General features: G+C 47.1%; 1 protein-coding gene across 1 annotated transcript in view; it reads right to left on the reverse strand.

The window, feature by feature from the left end:
* Positions 1–19,770, reverse strand: part of igf1ra (insulin-like growth factor 1a receptor) — a 318,751-nt gene that overhangs the window by 73,461 nt on the left and 225,520 nt on the right. Inside the window, exons 4-8 of the mRNA XM_073025554.1 lie at positions 18,146–18,288; positions 13,040–13,184; positions 5,742–5,956; positions 4,095–4,221; positions 2,818–3,056 (exon numbers count right to left, since the gene is read on the reverse strand). Of these exons, the coding sequence (XP_072881655.1) occupies positions 2,818–3,056; positions 4,095–4,221; positions 5,742–5,956; positions 13,040–13,184; positions 18,146–18,288 (869 nt within the window). The remainder of the gene's footprint in view (positions 1–2,817; positions 3,057–4,094; positions 4,222–5,741; positions 5,957–13,039; positions 13,185–18,145; positions 18,289–19,770) is intronic.

The raw sequence follows: 19,770 nt of genomic DNA on the forward strand, positions 1-19,770 counted from the left end.
CCCCCTCGGTGAGGGAGAGAGATAGGGAACTCTTCCCCCTCGGTGAGGGAGAGAGATAGGGAACTCTTCCCCCTTGGTGAGGGAGAGAGATAGGAGCTCTTTGCCCTCAGTGAGGGAGAGAGATAGGAGCTCTCCCCCCTCGGTGAGGGAGAGAGATAGAAGCTCTTTGCCCTCAGTGAGGGAGAGAGATAGGAGCTCTCCCCCCTCGGTGAGGGAGAGAGATAGGAGCTCTTTGCCCTCAGTGAGGGAGAGAGATAGGAGCTCTCCCCTCTCAGTGAGGGAGAGAGATAGGGAATTCCCCCTCGGTGAGGGAGAGAGATAAGAGCTCTTTGCCCTTGGTGAGGGAGAGAGATAGGGAACTCTTCCCCCTCGGTGAGGGAGAGAGATAGGAGCTCTTTGCCCTCAGTGAGGGAGAGAGATAGGAGCTCTCCCCTCTCAGTGAGGGAGAGAGATAGGGAACTCTTCCCCCTCAGTGAGGGAGAGAGATAGGAACTCTTCCCCCTCGGTGAGGGAGAGAGATAGGAGCGCTTTGCCCTCGGTGAGGGAGAGAGATAGGAGCTCTTTGCCCTTGGTGAGGGAGAGAGATAGGGAACTCTTCCCCTTCGGTGAGGGAGAGAGATAGGAACTCTTCCCCCTCGGTGAGGGAGAGAGATAGGGAACTCTTCCCCCTCGGTGAGGGAGAGAGATAAGGGCTGCGAGATGCTCACACTGGGCAAGAATTTTCTTTTCACTATTTTTGCTAATATTTGTAAGTTTGATTTTTGACACTCCTGATAACCGCCCTTGCACTAAAGAGCTAAGCGACTCCGCCACTTTTTGTTTGGTCATAACCCACGTATCTAATGAAGTTCACATTCAGAAACATCATGTGTCCCTCCACAGGTGCTGGCTGATCCGCTGAGTTTCTCCAGTAGCTCGAATTTTACTGATTACAAACGCCTTCCTAATCGCTTCCTGCATCCACACAACTTTCAGTGACCTTTAATTTGCATTGGTTGAGTTTTGTTGCAGTGAAAAACATGCCTGGCATACCGGTCACAGATCGATCACTACAACAAGTGCATTGACGTGGAACAAGGTAAAACAAAACAACACAGAATAAAAGTGTTACAATCGGAGAGAAGGTGCAGTATACTGTAAAGAAACAGTAAGGTGCCAGATCATACGGAGGTGGATTGTGAGGCCAAGAATCCACCTTATCAAACAAGAGGTCCATTAAGTGTCTGATGACAGCAGGATAGAAGCTGTTCGGGGTCTGGTCGTACAACCTTTCAGACTTTTGTATATTCTGCTTGATGGGAGAGGGGAGAAAAGAGAACATCCAGGCAGAAACCAACACACCCAGGTCCCTTTGAATGTCAAATTTTCACCGTTTGACAAACACATTGGCTTTTTCTAAACGTGCAGTCACATTGCATTTCATCCGAACAAAACTGCTTAGTCACCTGTGAAGGAATGGTGTTCTGACCTCTAGAGACTCAACTTGTTCTATGTAAACATCACTTCCTGTACATAAGCGGTTTTTTAATATCATTTCCTGCGCAGGTTAATTTTGATTTGATTTGAAGTGAAAAGACATTCATCTCCGTCCTCTCTTTATTTGCCCTTGAAACAGCAATATCTGGAGCCTCAATCTTTCATTAATATTGGTAAACATTTAGTGGATATATTTTGAAGGAAGTATTACGTTTATCATTATTACCATATCATTGTGCCACAAGTTTACTCTTGTTTACGTGGCAGTTTTGGAATTTTGCATATGTGTATAACATTGTTTAACACCAGCTGTGAGAATAATCGATAGTATCAGCATCCAAGTGCACAATTATTCTGTACTAAATAGTTTTCCCTCGCTATCCGAAGGTAGAGCGTTCCTATGAAACCGTTTGTAATCCAAAATGTTGTAAAGCGAAGAAGCAATTACCATTAATTTATATGGGAAAATTTTTTGAGCGTTCTCAGACCCAAAAAATGACCTACCAAATCAAACCAAGTAACACATAAAACCTAAAATAACACCAACATATAGTAAAAGCAGGAATGATATGATAAATATACAGCCTATATAAAATAAAAAATATTGTATGTACAGTGTAGTTTCACTTATCAAAATCGGGAAGATAGCATGCCAAAATCGATGTGGAGAAAAAAATCAGCACGTACACGCATACACACGTACACACATGCGCGCACAACTGCCCGCACAAGGCTTCACGGTCATGGTAGTCTTTCTCGGGGTAAACACACTTATAAAGCGGGCGTCTTTTTTTCGTAAAAACAAAAATCCTCTTTGGATAGCAAAAACAGGTACTAATGCAGGTCTTTCGTAACAGCGAGCTGTCGTAAAGCGAACGTTCAAAAAATGGGGGCCACCTGCACATATTTTACTTTACTTTCTGCAGTTTCATAGGAAACACCTCACTAAAAACCCCGAAGAAAGCTTCTGTCTCGGGTGGTATTTGAGAAGGTGTTTAACTCAGTGCATAGCTTTGTACACACATCAAGTCAAGTCACTTTTTATTGTCATTTTGACCATAACTGCTGGTACAGTACACAGTAAAAACGAGACAACGTTTTTCAGGACCATGGTGCTACATGAACAGTACAAAAACTACACTAGACTACAGACCTACCCAGGACTGCATAAAGTACACAGAACAGTGCAGGTATTACAATAAATAATAAACAAGACAATAGGCACAGCAGAGATCAGTAGGTTGGTAGTCCAATGGCTTGGGGGAAATCTGTTACATAAATCATCAGCTGAATGGCGACATACTGCAATAGCAGTTGTAGATACCGAGTGGCACTTGTTACCTGAGGCATTTGTCTTTATGTAGACGATTTCACTCTTTGCCCCGTAGTTCCGGCCGTCTTCAGAAACAGCAAGGGTGATTGCCTTGACAAAAATAGCATACTGAGTCCAGGGCTTTAGATTCGACAAGTACACCCCTGGCTCTTGGTTCTTGCTCTGGGGGAGGTCCACATCCACCATGTTCCAGCTGTTGGAGCCACAAGCATCTTGCCCATCGTACTCAGTCAAGTTCTGAAAGGGCCTAAAAGGAGAGGGAGAGAGCACTTACGTCACCAACAGGAGCAACCAGCATTCCACCCACTTGTCAGCCCTCTTTATGCCTTGATCAAAGATGGATGCCCAGTCGCATTAAGCAGCATGGTTGTGGGCTATTTTGCCCACTTGCTTTAGTTCTGCACCATTGCATTGTTGTGCATTAGTGCCACTACATTCCACAGAGGTGAGCGACACATGGTAGGTATTGAGCTCGCAGTCACTTTGAGTCATACAGCCTAAAAACAGGGCCTGCAGCCCTGTGGCGCTATGTGGGAGGGAAGGGTCCAATTGCTCTTGGAGTAGGATAACAGGTTAGCACAACTTCGTGGGCCGAAGGGTCTGTGCTCTGCTGCACTGTTGTACGTTCTATACCAGTGAATGAGGGGCACAGAGAAGGCTGATGGTTGCAGTCTTTTCTTCAGGGTAGGGGAGTCAAAAACTGGGGGCCATGGGATAATGGTGAGAGAGGAATGATTTATGAGATCTGAGGGATCCCTTCTTCACAGAGGATGGTGGGTGCGTGGAACGAGCTGGAAGTAGTGGAGGCGGGTACAATAACAGTATCGAAATCCGTTTGGACAGATGCATGGGCAGGAGAGGCTTAGAGCAATCTGGGCCAAACACAAGCAAATGGGGCTACCTCTGGGTCACCAGGGAGCAGTTGGGCCAAAGGGCTTCTTTCACTCTTTATGACTTCTATAATTATTGACCTTAAGGGAAAGGTTTAGCAGAGGGTGCCAAAGAAATTTACCAGCACAGGGCGGGGTGGGGCATTGCGATTCACATTAATAGTCTAGGGAAGCTGGGGTTATTCTTTAATAACCGCAGGCTAAGAGGGAATTTGCCAGAAGTGTTTAAAATCATGAAGGATTTAGACAAAGTGAATGAAAAGCTGCTGCTTCCAAAGGCTGATGAGATGTCCCCTCATCCTTCTGAACTCTATTTAGTACAAGCCCAGACACTTGGCCACATTGATCTACCATGGGCGCTGGTTGTCATGAAACCAGTAACCAGAGGCACTCACGCTTCCTTGTAATACACGATGAAACTGATGAGATCCCTGTAATCTGGCGGGCGGTAATGTTCCCACTTCAGTATTATCTTGTTCTTTGCAGTGGAATTACTTGTGAATTTCAAGATGCGCCTTTCACCTGAAAGAAAACAGAACACAACAATGTTAGCAAAGAGGTTGTTGCAAATTAAAACAAGAAGACATGGAGAACATGGAGTTTCTCCTCTCGCTTGCTCTTGGGACACGCTCCAAAGCCACAGCCAGCCCAGCAGATTATCCCCGTTTGCTAGATCCCATGCATCTCCATCAAGATCTTGGTGTACTTGGTTCACTCTTCCGCATCCAGATATTTCCCAAGGCACAACACAGTGGAGATGGGATTAGTGACAGACATGCACCCAGCAAATCCAGAGCCTGGACATGACCGTTCCCAGAGGGTTTGGGGTCCTAACACTCTCGAAGCAACTGTTCCACCCAAACACATTACATTCAGCGCCAGGTGAATGCAGTGGCAGTCCTGCAGATGGCAGGATGTAATGACTGGCTAGTTTGCAGACAGACACAGTATTACACACATACTCTCTAACACACACCCCATACAATGTCACACACACACACCTAAACACACCCAGTACAGCACACAACCTCCATGTTCAAACTCTAGTGATTTGGTCAGGGGGTCAAGGACACTCGCAGTCTGCTCTCAATGGCCAGTGACCAGGAGTCCCTGCGAGCGGGAGGCACAAGAGTCGGTCAGTCAGCGCTCCTGTAAATCGAGCCTGGAGATCAGGATGCCATCAGCAGCTAGTCTGGGGGATCGATACTAAGGACTGGAGGCCTGCCCTGGATTGGGGGGGGGGGGGGTGTGTGTGTGTGTGTGTGTGAGAGAGAGTGTGAGTGTGAGTGCGAGTGCGAGTGCGAGTGCGTGTGCGTGTGCGTGTGCGTGTGTGTGTGTGTGTGTGTTGTCCTGCCGAGCATTGTGGGCATGCTATATTGGCACCAGAGCATCTGGCAACACGTTGTCTGCCCCCAGCACACACTTAGGTATGTTGGTTGTTAACGCAAGCAAAGTGTGTCGATGTACTCTACATGAGATAAGTAAATCTACATCCACTCTAACCGTCATCTGCAAACACACAATGCTACATGTGCTCCTATTCCATAGGCAGCATCTTACACACACTCAATCACAGTATCACCAATACTCACCCACACCTGGTATTGCAGAAACCCACTTTCACACTCACAGCAGTTTACACCATATCCTCACACGCACAGTACTACGCGCACACACACTCTGTAAGACCATAACACATATGAGCAGAATTAGACCATTCAGCCCATCAAGTTGCTCTGCCAGCCCATCATGGCTGATTTGTTATAACTCTCAACCCCATTCTCCAGCTTTCTCCCTGTAATCTTTGACACCCCCACTAATCCAGAAGCTGTCAAACTCTGCTGTAAATATATCAAATGACTTGGCCCCCCCCCCCCAGTGGCAATGAATTCCATGGATTCAACTCCCTCTGGTAAAGAAAATCCGTCTCTTCCTGTCGTAAATGGATGTTACTGTATTCTGAGGCTGTGCCCTCTACATACAGTACGCCACACACTCGCATCAAACCCACCCCACTCGCGGGCCCACAACAGTGAACTCACAGGAAGCTCGGTCCCCATTAGTCCTCGGCTCCATGTCTGCCGTGCCCTGCCTGCCCTTCACTCCAGCCACATCGACCATGTGGTAGATCTCCGACACGCAGAGCTTGGGGTTGAAAGCGAAGTAGACCTTTCCCTGCTTGATGGTGAGGTTGTGACGGCTCCAGTCCCATAGTTGCTGCAGGTTCTGATTGTCCAGGACATAGAACGAGTAGTTCCTGCTCAAGTAAACAAGGCAAGCCAGTCAGGAGGGAATAAATTATCATCAGTCACAGGTGAGCTGAAGGGAAGTTAGAGGCAGAGTCAAGTACCGGCTGAACTGAACTTTGAGTCAGTGTACCGGACACCAGCAGCACCTCTTCCCATTGGAACTGACAGGATGCAGAGCTGGGCTGAAAAGTGGTAGATGGAGTTCAATCCAGAAACGTGTGACGTGATTCACGTTGGAAGAGTACAGTGTTAATTGTTGTATTCTTAGCAGGGTGGTTAGACCACACGACCATAAGATATAGGAATAGAATTATAGGCAATTTGGCCCATCGAGTCCGCTCTGCCACTTTCATCATGGCTGATCCATTTCCCTCTCAGCCCCAATCTCCAGCCTTCTCCCCATATCCCTTCGTGTCCGAACTAATCAAGAATCTATCAACCTCTGCCTTAAATACACCCAATGACTTGGCCTCCACAGCCACCTGTGGCAACAAATTCCACAGATTCACCACCTTCTGGCTGGAGAAATTCTTCATCTCCATTCTAAATGGATGTCCCTCTGTGCATTTTTTTTTGTATCAGTAAAGCCACCCCACCCCCCTCTACCTGTCCTTTCAGTACAATATCTATTCTTGGATGTTAACCTCCCGACTATGAGCTTCCCTCAGCCACAACGCAGTTATGCCAATCTCTAAGTGTGTTACAAGTTCATCCATCTTATTCCGTAGAGCACGTGCATTCAAATATAACACCTTCAGTCCTGTCCTGATGAAGGGTCTCGGCCCGAAACGTCGACCGTACTTCTCCCTATAGATGCTGCCGGGCCTGCTGAGTTCCACCAGCATTTTGTGTGCGTTATCTTCAGTCCTGTAATCATTAGCCTTTTCTAAGCCACAGTGTCAGTGCCAAAGATCTGGTGACTGCAGCTCCCAAGCTCCCCCCCCCCCCCCCACCAGTAGGCTCCCCCTCAACAGTATTGAGAGGAATAGCCACAGGAGTACTCTGTACTAGCTGCCCATTTCCTCATCTTCTCCAGCAGTCTCCAGTTCGATGCCTCCTGCACGCTAGGGGTGACCATCTTCCTGTAGCTCCTATCTATCACTTCCACTCCCATACGAGCCGAAGGTCATCGAGCTGCAGCTCCAGTTCCTTCACACATTTTCTGAGGAGCTGCAGCTCGGAGCACCCGGTGCAGATGTGGCTGTCTAGGAGGCTAAAGGTCTCTTACAATTCCCACATCTTACACAAAGAACTCCACACTGCCCCTGGAGTCATTCTCATTTCTCTAGCAATGTCATAACAGACGAGGAACGAAGAATAGAGAAGAAGAAGAATCTTACCAGGCTCTTGCCTCGCCCAAGCCTGATGAGCCAAAGCCTCCCCACTCTAACACTGGCTCACTCACACAATGGCCGCTCGGCTTGACACTGCCTTATTTTTCTTTGCTCTTGCTAATGAACCTCAGTTTAATTTAAGGTGGGTGGTTGGCCTTCACTAGTTGGGCGACTGAGTTCAAGAACTGCGAGGTAAGCTGTATAAAGCTCTAGTTAGACCACACTTGGGAGTTTCGTGCTCAGTTCTCAGCTCGAGAGAGGGTGCAGGGGACATTACCATGACGCAGCCCAGATTAGACAGCATGTCTTCTGCGGATATGGTGTGTGAGCTGGGGCTTTTCTCTCTGGAGCGAAGGAAGATGAGAAGCAATTTGTTAGGGGTGTACATGATAAGAGAAAAGATTGAGTAAACAGCCAGACTTTTTCCCAGGCAAGAATGGGGAATACGATCACACTTTAAAGTGACTGCAGGAAAGTATCAGGGGGATGTCAGAGGGTAGGTTTTCTCACACAGAGAGTGGTGGGTGGCTGGATCACCCTGCCAGGGATGGTGGTAGAGGCAAATACATTAGGGGCATTTAACAGAGTCTTAGTTAGGCACATGGATGATAGATAAATGGAGGGTTATGTACGAGACAAGTGTTAGGTTTGATCTTAAAAGTAGGTTAAAAGGTCAAAGGGCCTTTACTGTGCTGTGCTGTGTTGCATATTTTAATCTTCAGCTAGTGCCCAGTTACACCGGCACTGGGGGGTAGAACCACAGACACAGATATTAATTCTGCTCACAGCCTCTTCAGCAGAGAAACTTAGAAACTGTTGTTCCTCTTCGTGCCTCGTGGCCAGACAGACACCTTGCCATTTCTTTACCATTTGTCTGTTTTTTTACAAGACCAAGTTGCCAGCTCAACACTTAACCCAGCAGAGATGGAAAGTGTGCAGGGAGCCGGCCGGATTCAAAGCCGAGGCCACTCGCCTCGTAGTCCGGTGTGGATGCCACTACATCACCAGCCAGCCAAGCTCAGAAATGCACCCAGCGAATCGGCTGACCCCACCAGCAACTGTGCTAACCCTGACTTGCTTGGCAACAGCTCTGTCGCTGAGGCAGAAGGCTGAGGATTGAAGTCCCACTCCACAGACACGAGCACAGGAGTTGATGCACTGTCCACGTCAGCTCTCACGTTAGCTGGTGAATAAAAGCTCAACGCTCACACCTGTCCTCAATCGAAGGGAAATTATCCTTATGTTGTGCAGAACATCATTCAACCAATGTAAAAGTCAGCCAATGACTCCCTGTTGCTGTGCTTTCCTACACTACTTCCCAAACACAATTCAACCAATCACACAGCATGGGATCAGTCCCATTGGCCCGGAGACCATGCCGACAATCTCCGACAACACATCCCATTTTAATCTTCCACATCTTCAGCAAACGTCCCCACCCCCTCCCAACAGGACTCTTGGGGAGGCACGGTGCTATAATGCCACTAGAAAGCCTATAACATGAGCTTAATATCACCATCGTCCGTAAACCTTGTTACGTTCTCCCCGTCACCGCGTGGGTTTCCTCCGGGTGCTCCGGTTTCCTCCCACATTCCAAAGACGTACAGGTTAATAGGTTAATCGGTCACACAGGTGTAATTCATTGGGCCTGAAGGGCCTGTCACCATACTGCGTTACTAAGCAAAATAAACTTCCAGTAGCCAATTGCCTACCAATAGCAGACATACAAAGTGCTGGAGGAACTCAGTGGGTCAGGCAGCATCTATGGAGGGAAATGGATTAACGATCTTTCAGGCAACATGCAAACTCCACACTGACAGCACTGGGAAGGTCAGGTTGGAACACGGGTCGCTGAAGCCGTAAGGACCCAGCTCCACCGTGACACTGTGCTGCTCAAATGTGCACTGTTTTGGGATGCTGCAGAGAGGACAAACGGTATTTTGTCAAAGTGCGGCCCACAGTATGATGCTTAGCCCACTGCTCTACCGCTATAAATTTGCCGATGACAGAACTATTGTTGGCAGAATTTCAGGTGGTGATGAGGTGGTGTACAGGAGTGGGATAGATCAGCTGGTTGAGTGGTGTCACAACAACAACATTGCATTCAACGTTGCCACACAGATCTCTGAATGGACAATGAACCCATGAACATTACGTCACCACTTCTGTGTTCTCTTTTTGTGCTACTTATTTAATTTTATATATATACACTTATTGTAATTATTTATTATTATGTATTGCAATACACCGCTGCTGTAAAACAACAGATTTCATGACATATGCCAGTAATATTAAACCTGATTCTGACATATGACAGCAGGAAAGGGTGTTGGCCAATTCTCGATGACCCTTCTCATTGCAAACTGCCTGTTCAGTGGAGCTGGGGACCAAGCTTGGACTTAAACACTATTTCCAATCAAGCCTCGTATCAGCATTACAGTTCTGGAGCATCTCACCAGATGTTGCATCAGCAAGCAGCTGACTCAGAGAGAGCAGAGCATAAATCACACAGACGGTCTGACCTTGCAGAGCTGACTTACCCAGCGGGAGGTTCACAGACAGTCTCTACCACCAGGGACCGCACGCACTCCACCCTGACCCCAGCGCACCTGGATTTTTAAACGTCCGACGGTCTGAACCATGTGCTGGACAGAACTAGGAATGTTTATGTGATCTGGCATAGATGGGAGCCTGCAGCTCTTTTCAAGTATTTGGAATTTCCTTTTCTCGGCCAAGGAGGAAATCCCACCTTAATTTAAATCATCAATCTCACATTTGGCCATGTCCTTCCACCTGATTTCCCAGTGACATAGTTTTAGTTATTGGAAACTGCAGCTCGGTCTCTCCTGACCCTGGCCCAAAGGCTGCATGTCATTCCGTAGCCTTTGCAAACCATGCACCCCTGGGTTTTCACAGCTAAACTCTGCAGGTTGTTTCTTGTGCAGCTGTCCTCAAACTGTATTTATAATTTTGTTTTATTTAGAGTTACAACATGGAACAGGCCTTTCCATCCCAACGAACCGCACCACCCAGCCACACGCCTACTTCACCCAAGCCTAATCACAGGACAAGTTACAATGACCAATTAAGGTATGCCTTTGGACTGCGGGAGGAAACCGAAGCACCCAGGGAAAACGCATACACGCACGGAAAGAAAGTACAAGACACCTTAGAGAGGATGCCGGAATTGAACTTTGAGCTCTGACGCTCTGAGCTGTAATAGTGTCACGCTGACCGCTATGTGGCCTGTATGGTAGAAAGAATCCCAGCTGGCTTCATTAGGGCCTGAAATGGAGTCAACAATGCCCAGGAATGGGAAAGGCGACTGAAAGTGGTAGACACAGCCCAGTCCATCACTGGCGAAGCCCTCCCCACCATTAAGAACAAATAATTTGAGCGTTGCTACGAGAAAGCAACACCCATACAAAGACCCCCATCATCCAGGCCACAACCCTAATCACTAGTTTCGCAACACTGACCACTTTGATCAGCGCACACTTTTTGTTCAACCTGTGTTCTTTCTTGTAAAAATTGTGTACAATTTACGTTTGATTGGTGTTTTCCTTGTAAATGCCACTAATATGATGCCATGTGCCTGTGATGCTGTTGTCCAGTCAGCTTTCCCATTGCACCTGTACAGACACGTACACGTCTGGCCTACTGCACAGAAATGAAGCAAGCTGTGGAGAGTTGTAAAATTAGTCAGCTCCATCATGGGTACTAGCCTCTGCAGTATCCAACACATCTCGGGAAGGTAGCATTCATCATTAAGGACCCCCTCCACCCAGGACATGCCCTCTTCTCACTGTTACCATCAGGTAGGAGGTACAGAAGCCTGAAGGCACACACTCAGCGATTCAGGAACAGCTTCTTCCCCTCTGCTGTATGATTTCTGAATGGACATTGAACCCGTGAATAGTACCTCACTTACTGTTTTTGTATGACTTATTTAATTTAACTATTTAATATACATATATACTTACTGTAATTCAGTTTTTTTCTATATTGATCATATATTGCATTGTATGGTGCCACAAAGTTAACAAATTTCGTGACATATGCTGGTGATATTAAACCTGATTCTGATTGTGTATATGACAATAAACTTGACTTTGAATACCCTCTAGATGGGCACCGACATAGGATTGTGTTCAGCTGGAACAACCAAAAATATTCTCCTTGCTGTCTGTGAGGGATGGGAGCACTTACTTCTTGTGGATAATAATATTCTTTAGACCCTCTGGAAAATGTAATATTCTGCTGTGTGTCATTAGAAGGGAAAGTGAATTAAATGTATGGGAGAGGTTCTGTGACACTTTCACTGAAATCTGTGACGGAATGTGATGGGAGCATTAACAAAATAACAACATTTAGTCCTTCAGTTCAACACAGCCAGAGTCCCGAACGTGCCGGACGTCACTGCCCCCTTGGGTACAAGTTTCAGGTAAACTACACACAAGTGTTTGAGCAACTCAGAAGGTCAGGCAGCATCTATGGAGGGAAACAGGCAGTTGACATTTCAAGTCGAGTCCTTTCATCGTAACTGGAAAGAAAGAGGGGCGAGAGCCCGTATAAAAAAAGTGGAGGGCAGAGTTAACAGGTGAGGGGGAGGGGTTAAGATAGGCAGGTGAGTGTAGGTTGGGTGGGGTGAACGAGAATGATGCAAGATGAGAGATGACGGGTGGAAGTGACAAAAGGCTAAAGAAGATGGAATCTGATAGGACAAGGCAGTGGACCATGGAATGAAGGGAAGGTGGTGGGGAGGTGAACCAGAGGGAGGAGTGTGTGGGTGATGAGGGCTTGTGGGATAAGTGGTGGGGAGGGGGGAATATATGATGATGATTACCAGAAGATAGAGAAATCCACATTTATGCCATTGTGTTGGTGACTACCAAAGCAAATTAGACACAGATTACAGGAGCTGTTCCTCTAATCCGGGGATTCCCAACCCTCTTTTATGCCATGTACCATGAAGCAAAGGATCCACGGGCCCCATGTTGGGGGCCACTGTGACTAGCCTCAGACCTTTTTTTGGCAAGTTTCAGAGTGTCAGTACCAACTGAAACATACAGCCCCTCTTGGCTACAGGTAGGCGGAAGAGAAGGATGTTGTACAGCTTCATGGAGCATCATTCAGTCCTGGAGTGGCCAGCAATACCAGCTCCAAAACTACCCCAGATATACCTCCTATGACATCACCTTTCCCCGTTGCTGGAGTCAGTCTCTCTAGATGTCCGCTCTGCCTGGGACAGAAACTCATCGACCAAGGCAACTGTGCTGCCTCAGTTGGAAGAACTATTGATCAGTATGGACTAGTTGGGTTGAAATGCCAGTCTCTGTGCAGTTTAACTCTATGACTGCATCACTGCTTTAAGAATGCCAAGAAACAGCAAGGCTGCGACAGCCCGAAATAAAATTTCCTTACAACTGACCACAAGAAGAAGAGGAGGCATCGGCAATTTTGACTGCAGTTCCCCAATGGAGTAGACCATTTCCTGAAAGGCCTCTGCCCATGAGGAATGAAAAGCCTGAGTGAGATAATCTCTTGCAGGACCAATGAGATTTGGATAAAGTTTCCTTACGCCACTTTGGACATCTAGTCAGCACAGGAGTTAGGCTCACCCCTTGTACATCTCCATAGACTCTACTTGCCGTTGCCCTCATAAGCAACAGAGCTTTGGCTGTACATTTAGTTATCTGGCCATTCTTGCAAAGGGTTGGTGGGTTTTTGTCGGGGTGGGGGGCTTGGGCGACTTACCCCTCAAGCTGTTCCTCCCCGTTGATGTAGCGCAGGTTCTTGAAGAAGGAAAGCGAGACAAGGGCATAGGAATGATGGATTTTCAGGTATCCTGTAATGGTCTCAATCCGGCCGAGGTTGGCTTCCAGCTCTGCAGCAATATTGTCTGATGGAGGGAATAACACAAAGGGTTAAATCTTCTGTAAGCCTCCCAGAAGACCCTTCCTGATTTGTTTAGCTGCACCACAGAAAATGTCCAATCCAGGTGCGCCATAGCCTGGTGACTGCTCTGCCCAAGACCCCAAATTGTGGACACGGCTCAGTCCATCACACTCAGCAGCCAACACTCCCCTCCCACCCCAGTCATTCTCTCTTCTCCCCCTGAGAAGATACAAAAGTTTGAAAGCACGTACAGCCAAACTCAAAGTTCAGCTGTTAAAAGCATTTCGAAAGGGCTTCTAAAGATGAACCCGATCTCCCAGTTTAGTTCACTGCGGACCCTGCACTGCACTCTCGCTGTGGCTGTAACACCGCATTCTGCAAGGTTTCCTTTTCATTACCTGAATGTACTTAAGTGTGGCATGACCTTTCAGGATGACATGCAAAACAAAATTTCTCACTGTATCTCAATAATAAGGCAAGAGCTGTTTTCTTAAGCACCAGCCTGCAATTACCGGCCCCAGCAATCAACCCATGAGAAACTGTAACTGCGGCATCTTCCTCCTGAGGGGGTACTTTAGACCACATGATTAGTCCATTTGGCCCATCAATTCTGCTCCGCCATTTAAACGTGGCTGATCCTTTTTCCCTCCTCAGCCCCACTGCCCATGTACAATCAGCAAACCTATCAAGCTCTGCCTTAAATACCCTAACGACCTGGCCTCCACAGCTGCCCATGGTAAATTCCACAAATTCCTCTGGCAAAAGAAATTTCTCTCTGTCTCTGTATCAAATGGACACCCTGTGGCTGTGCCCTCTTGGCCTAGACTCCCCCACCATGGGAAACATCCTTTCCACATCTACTCTGTCTAGGCCTTTCAACATTCGAAAGGTTTTAGTGAGATCCCCCCCCCCATCCTTCTGAATTCCAGTGAGTACAGACCCAGAGCCATCAAACGTTCCTCGTATGATAACCTTTTCATTCCCCAGAGTCATCCTTGTGAACCTCCTCTGAACCCTCCCCAATGCCAGCACATCTTTTCTTAGATGAGGAGCCAAAACAGTTCACTATACTCAAGATGAAACCTCACCAGTGCCTTATAAAGCCTTAGTACCACATCTCTGCTCTTGCATTCTAGACCTCTTGAAATGAATGGTAACATTGCATTTGCCTTTCTCACCACCGACTGTACCTGCAAGCTAACCCTTAGGGTTTTCTGCACAAGGACTCCCAAGTCCCTTTGCATCTCAGATTTTTGGATTTTCTCCCTGTTTAGAAAATAGTCTGCACATTTATTTCTACTACCAAAGCGCATAACCATGCATTTTCCAACATTGTACTCTCTTGCCCATTCTCCTAATCTGTCTAAGTCCTTCTGCATCCTACCTGTTTCCTCAACACTACCTGCCCCTCCACCAATCTTTGTATCATCTGCAAACTTGGCAACAAAGTCATCTATTCCATTATCTAAATCATTGATATGTAGCACAGAAACAAGTGGTACCAACACCGACCCCTGCGGAACACCACGAGTTACTGGCAGCCGACCAGAAAAGGATCCTTTCATTCCTACTCGCTGCCTCCTACCAATCAGCCAATGTTCTAATCAGCCAATAACTTTCCTGAAATACCATGGGCTTTTAACTTGGAAAGCAGCCTCATGTGTGGCACCTTGTCAAAGGCCTTCTGAAAGTCCAAATATACAACATCCACTGCATCCCCTTTCTCTATCTTACATGTAATCTCCTCAAAGAACTCCAACAGATTTGTCAAGCAAGATTTTCCCTTAAGGAAACTTTGCTGACTTTGTTATATCTTGTCCTGTGTCACCAAGTACTCTATAACCTCATCCTTAAACATTGATTCCAACAGCTTCCCAACCACTGAGGTCAGGCTAACTGGTCTATAATTTCCTTTCTGCTGCCTCCCTCCTTTCTTAAAGAGTGGAGTAACTTTTGCATTTTCCAGTCCTCTGACACCAAGCCAGAGTCCAAAGATTTTTGAAAGATCATTACCAATGCCTCCACAATCTCTACGGCCACCTCTTTCAGAATCCGAGGGTGCAGTTCATCTGGTCCGGGTGACTCTGAACCCTCAGGCCTTTCAGCTTTTTGAGCACCTTCTCTCTTGTAGTAGTAACTTCACTCACTTCTCCTCCCTCACACCATTCAACATCTGGCACACAGTTAGTGTCGCCAACAGTGAAGACTGATGCAAAATACTCACTTAGTTCAGCTGCCATCTCCTTGTCTTCCGTTATTATTCCTCCTGCCTTATTTTCTAGCGGTCTTATATTCACTCTCATCTCTCTTCTGCTTTTTACATAGGTGAAAAAGTTTTTACTATCCACTTTGATATTGTTTGCTAGTTTGCCTTCATATTTCATCTTTCCCCTCCTAATGATTCTTCTAGTTGTACTCTGTAGGTTTTTAAAAGCCTCTATCTTCTATCCTCTATCTTCCTACTAAGGGCATATGTACAAAATTAAGGGAGGGAAGTTTAGGGGAGACATCAGGGGTAAGTTTTTTACACAGAGGGTTGTGAGTGCCTGGAATGACTTGCCAGGGATGGTGGTGGAGGCTAAGACATTAGGGGTATTTAAGAGCCTCTTGGACAGGCACATGGATGAAAGAAAAATGGAGGGTTATGGGGTAGTGTGGGTTTAGTACTTTTTTTAAGGATTATATGGGTCAGCACAACATTGAGGGCTGAAGGGCCTGTACTGTGCCGTAGTGTTCTATGGTTCTAATTCTTGCTTTGTTGTATGCCCTCTCTTTTGCTTTTACATTAGCTTTGACTTCCCTTGTCAGCCATGGTTGTACTATTTTGCCATTTGAGTATTTCTTCATTTTTGGAGTTCATCTATCCTGCACCTTCCTCATTTTTCCCTGAAACTCATACCATTGCTGCTCTGCTGTCATCCCTGCCAGCGTCTCCTTCCAATTTACTTTGGCCAACTCCTCTCTCATACCACTGTAATTTCCTTTGCTCCACACCTTTAAACAAACCCAAACTTCAATGGGTTTGGACTACTCCAAAAGGGTGGAGGAAGCGCGGTAGACAAAAGACAATTTGATACCGTACCGTAGAGGCAGAAATGGGGACCCTAAACCACACCTGGGGCACAATAGAGAAAATGGCCAGGGACAGACAGAGATAGAGGACCTTCGTTGTTGCCCTAAACACCAGCCGCCTACAGGTAGTAACTAACTAACTAACTAGGCTGTAGTGACATGTCTTCTGCCGAGCATAGATCAAAAATAAAAATGTAGATACTGGAAATCTTGAAATAACAACAGAGGATGCTGGGGAAAAAATCCAGGTTAATGGGTCATTGTAAACAGTCCCATGATTAGGCTTAGGGTAAACTGGGGGCTGCTGGGTGGCATGGCACAAATGGCCTATTCCATCCTGTGTCTGAACAAATAAATAAAATGCTGGAGGAAAAAGAGAATTCAGCAGGTCAGGCATCATCTGTGAAGGGAAAAACAGTTAACATTCTAGGCTGAAAACATCGGCTGTTTCTATTCAAAAGATGCTGTGTGATCTTCTGTAGAGAACTGGTTTTGAATTCTTTCACGTTGAAGTGGACATGACCAGCAGTAGGACTCCAACACCCAGGCCATGATCTATTAAGATTTGCAGGCAGGCACTGGCATGTAGTCCTGGCTATTCAGAATGGCCAAGGGGAACAAGTGTGACGCTGTACTGACCCTTCAAGGGTGGAGCTGGAATTGATTCATTCGAAATAACTGGATTGTCATAAAAATCCATTTGCTTCACTCATGTCCTACGGTGAAAGGAACCTGCATTTTTCAGTCTAAAATGACTCCAGACTCACAACTGAGAGCTTTAGTCCTGCTTTACTTCTTCACAACAAGCCACTGGGCTCTCAGAGATGGATGACAAACCAGAAACAGAAGGAAATCTGCAGATGCTGGAAATCCAGAGCAACACAAACAAAATGCTGGAGGAGCTCGGCAGGTCAGGCAACATCTACGGAAATAAATAAGAGTCGATGTTTAGGACCCAGGCCCTTCATCAGGACTGAGAAGGAAGGGGGGAGATGCCAGAATGAAAAGATGGGAGGGAGGGGAAGGAGGCTGGCTGGAAGGTGATAGGTGAAAGCAGCTGGGTGAAAAGGTCAAGGTTGGAGAAGAAGAAATCTGATAGGAGAGGAGAGTGGACCATGGGAGAAATCAGAGTGGGGAATAGAGGAAGAGGTGGAACTTGTTTATCGGAAAGTGAAATGGTTGACAAATGTTGGCCAGAAAGGCTAACAAAATCAGTCTCGGCTGAGGCCAATGGCTTAGCCACTCCCTGACTCACTCGAGAGGTTTGTTCTGAACTCCAGGGACCATTTCACTCTCGTATCGCTCCCTGAACCCCTTCACTGCAGTTTGAGTTCAGAACCTCCTCGATGACATGTAATCCTCTGGAGGAATCCGGCACGTCAGCAAGCTTCTACGAAGAAAAGCTGATTTTTCACCCAAGTTGCTGCCTGACACGCTGACTTCCCCCAGGGTTTAGCGTGTTACCCTAGATTCCAGCATCCGCAGTCTCTTGTGTCCGCGTGTTGGATTTTCCACTGGATGTCACCAGTAGACCATAAGACATCATCAATCAGCCCACTGAGTGCGCTGTATTGTTAGACCAGCTCAGTCCAACCCCTAACATCCCCAAACTCTGTGCGACCCCGAACAAGCCCCCACCACCGTCCCCTCAACCACAAGGGCTGGTAGCCTGCCTTTGACTCCAATGACTGACTAGGCCAACTAGCTGCTACCATCACACAGAACAAACATTGCCAGCGTCAGCAGTAAGCAAGGACTGGCACATCTTGAAGAACGAAGGGCCATGCCCTTCGAGAAAGAACAGTGGGAAATAGACAAGCTGGGCAGGGAGCAGCAGCGTGCTACATTAGAACAATGACACACACCACCCCAGTGTAAATAGTCAGTACTCACTTCCCCTACGGATTGCGATGATCAAGTTGCCATTAACCACCGTACATCCCTTCAGGTACTGGGCAGCCGTGACGGAATCGATGGTCTCCGTTTTCACCGGGCAGACGTTGGGGCAAGGGCCATCACAAGGGGTACAATACATGCTGTGGAGAGAAGACAGCAGGTTATCCAAAGGGAACTAACAGCAGCTCCATCAGAAACACACATCGACCATCTCCTTCCAATTCCAACGCTAACTCACATTCCAGCGTGGGCGCGCGGAGTGGGAAGGTCTTCGTCACCGCCAAAGGCCGTAGGAGATAGCAGTCAATTAGGCAGGAAAGGGGTCGGCAGAGAGGGAGAAGTGGTCGGCACAGAGGGACAAGGGGGCAGCAAAGAGGGACAAGGGGGCAGCAAAGAGGGACAAGGGGCAGCAAAGAGGGACAAGGGGCAGCAAAGAGGGACAAGGGGCAGCAAAGGGGGAAACAGGGGTGGCAAATGGGAAACAGGGCAGAAAAGAAAATGGGCAGAAAAGAGGGAAAGGGGTGGAAAAGAGGGAAAGGGGAAGAAAAGAGGGAAAAGGGGGTATTAAAGAGGAAGGGGCGGCAGAGAGGAAGATGCAGCAGAAGTTGTAGGGCAGAAGGGAGCAGTTGTGGGGTGGGGGGGGTGTTACTGAGGGAGATGGACGTGAATGGAATCAATAACCGAAAGAATAAGCAGATGAGGAGACAGGGGAGACAGGGGCTGTGACAACAAACTGAGCAGCGAGAGAGATGACATACTGTCATCATTGCACAACGGTAACTTGGGATGCATGTTTATGCTTTGATTTTACAAACTGACACCAACATGAGGTAATGTAGACAAAAGCTTGCAGTGCTGTTCCCTGGTGTTACCACCAAAGTTAGGTGGAGTTTTTCTCCAAAGATATCTAATTCTCACAATTTCCATCTTGCCCTCGAGCAGGATGAGCGAGGCGGGTACCAGTGACAGTCCACACATAGATCAAACCCAGAGCATAAAACAGGTCCATAGAGTGGTTGAGCTTCAAGGTTAAAATCAAATTTAGCATATTTCACCTAATACAGTACTAACAGAGGATTGAATAACCTGAGCTTGTTTGAATTTAATTCCTTGTGAGTGCATTAATTATCGAGTGCCTACTGGATAACCGGTGAAGCTGCTTCACGTTGCCAGGGTTACCATTTATAACCCCTCGAGAACAGAAGCCTGCAGAATGGAGGATGGGGTGGGGCACCCCTCCTCTCTCTTGCTGGTCTCTCTAACCCAGGATCTGCCCAACACCTGCAGGTGTTTCTGGGCCCAGTTCCTCAGCAGACAACCCACCTAGTGATTAACTGGGTGAAAATCACAGCTTAAACCTCTAAGAGGACCACAAGCCCTGTTGTGATTTGGAAGCCTGAGTGTGTCAAATGTCTCAAGACCTACACTGGCTGAAGCCAGGACTTTATGCTTTGCCTCTTGGTAGAGTCACCCATGCCAAACAGGTCAAAGGGTAGAGGTCAGGCTAAGAGTGGTCCAGCATTCCTCCACGTTCGGGAGTTCAGCTCAGGGCTGACAACCCTGACTGGTAAAATTACATTACTACGGACACAGCAATGAAGAATCTTTCTATACCTGAGTGC

The sequence above is a fragment of the Hemitrygon akajei genome, chromosome 21 (genome assembly GCF_048418815.1).
Source record: "Hemitrygon akajei chromosome 21, sHemAka1.3, whole genome shotgun sequence".
In the NCBI taxonomy this organism is placed as follows: domain Eukaryota; kingdom Metazoa; phylum Chordata; class Chondrichthyes; order Myliobatiformes; family Dasyatidae; genus Hemitrygon; species Hemitrygon akajei.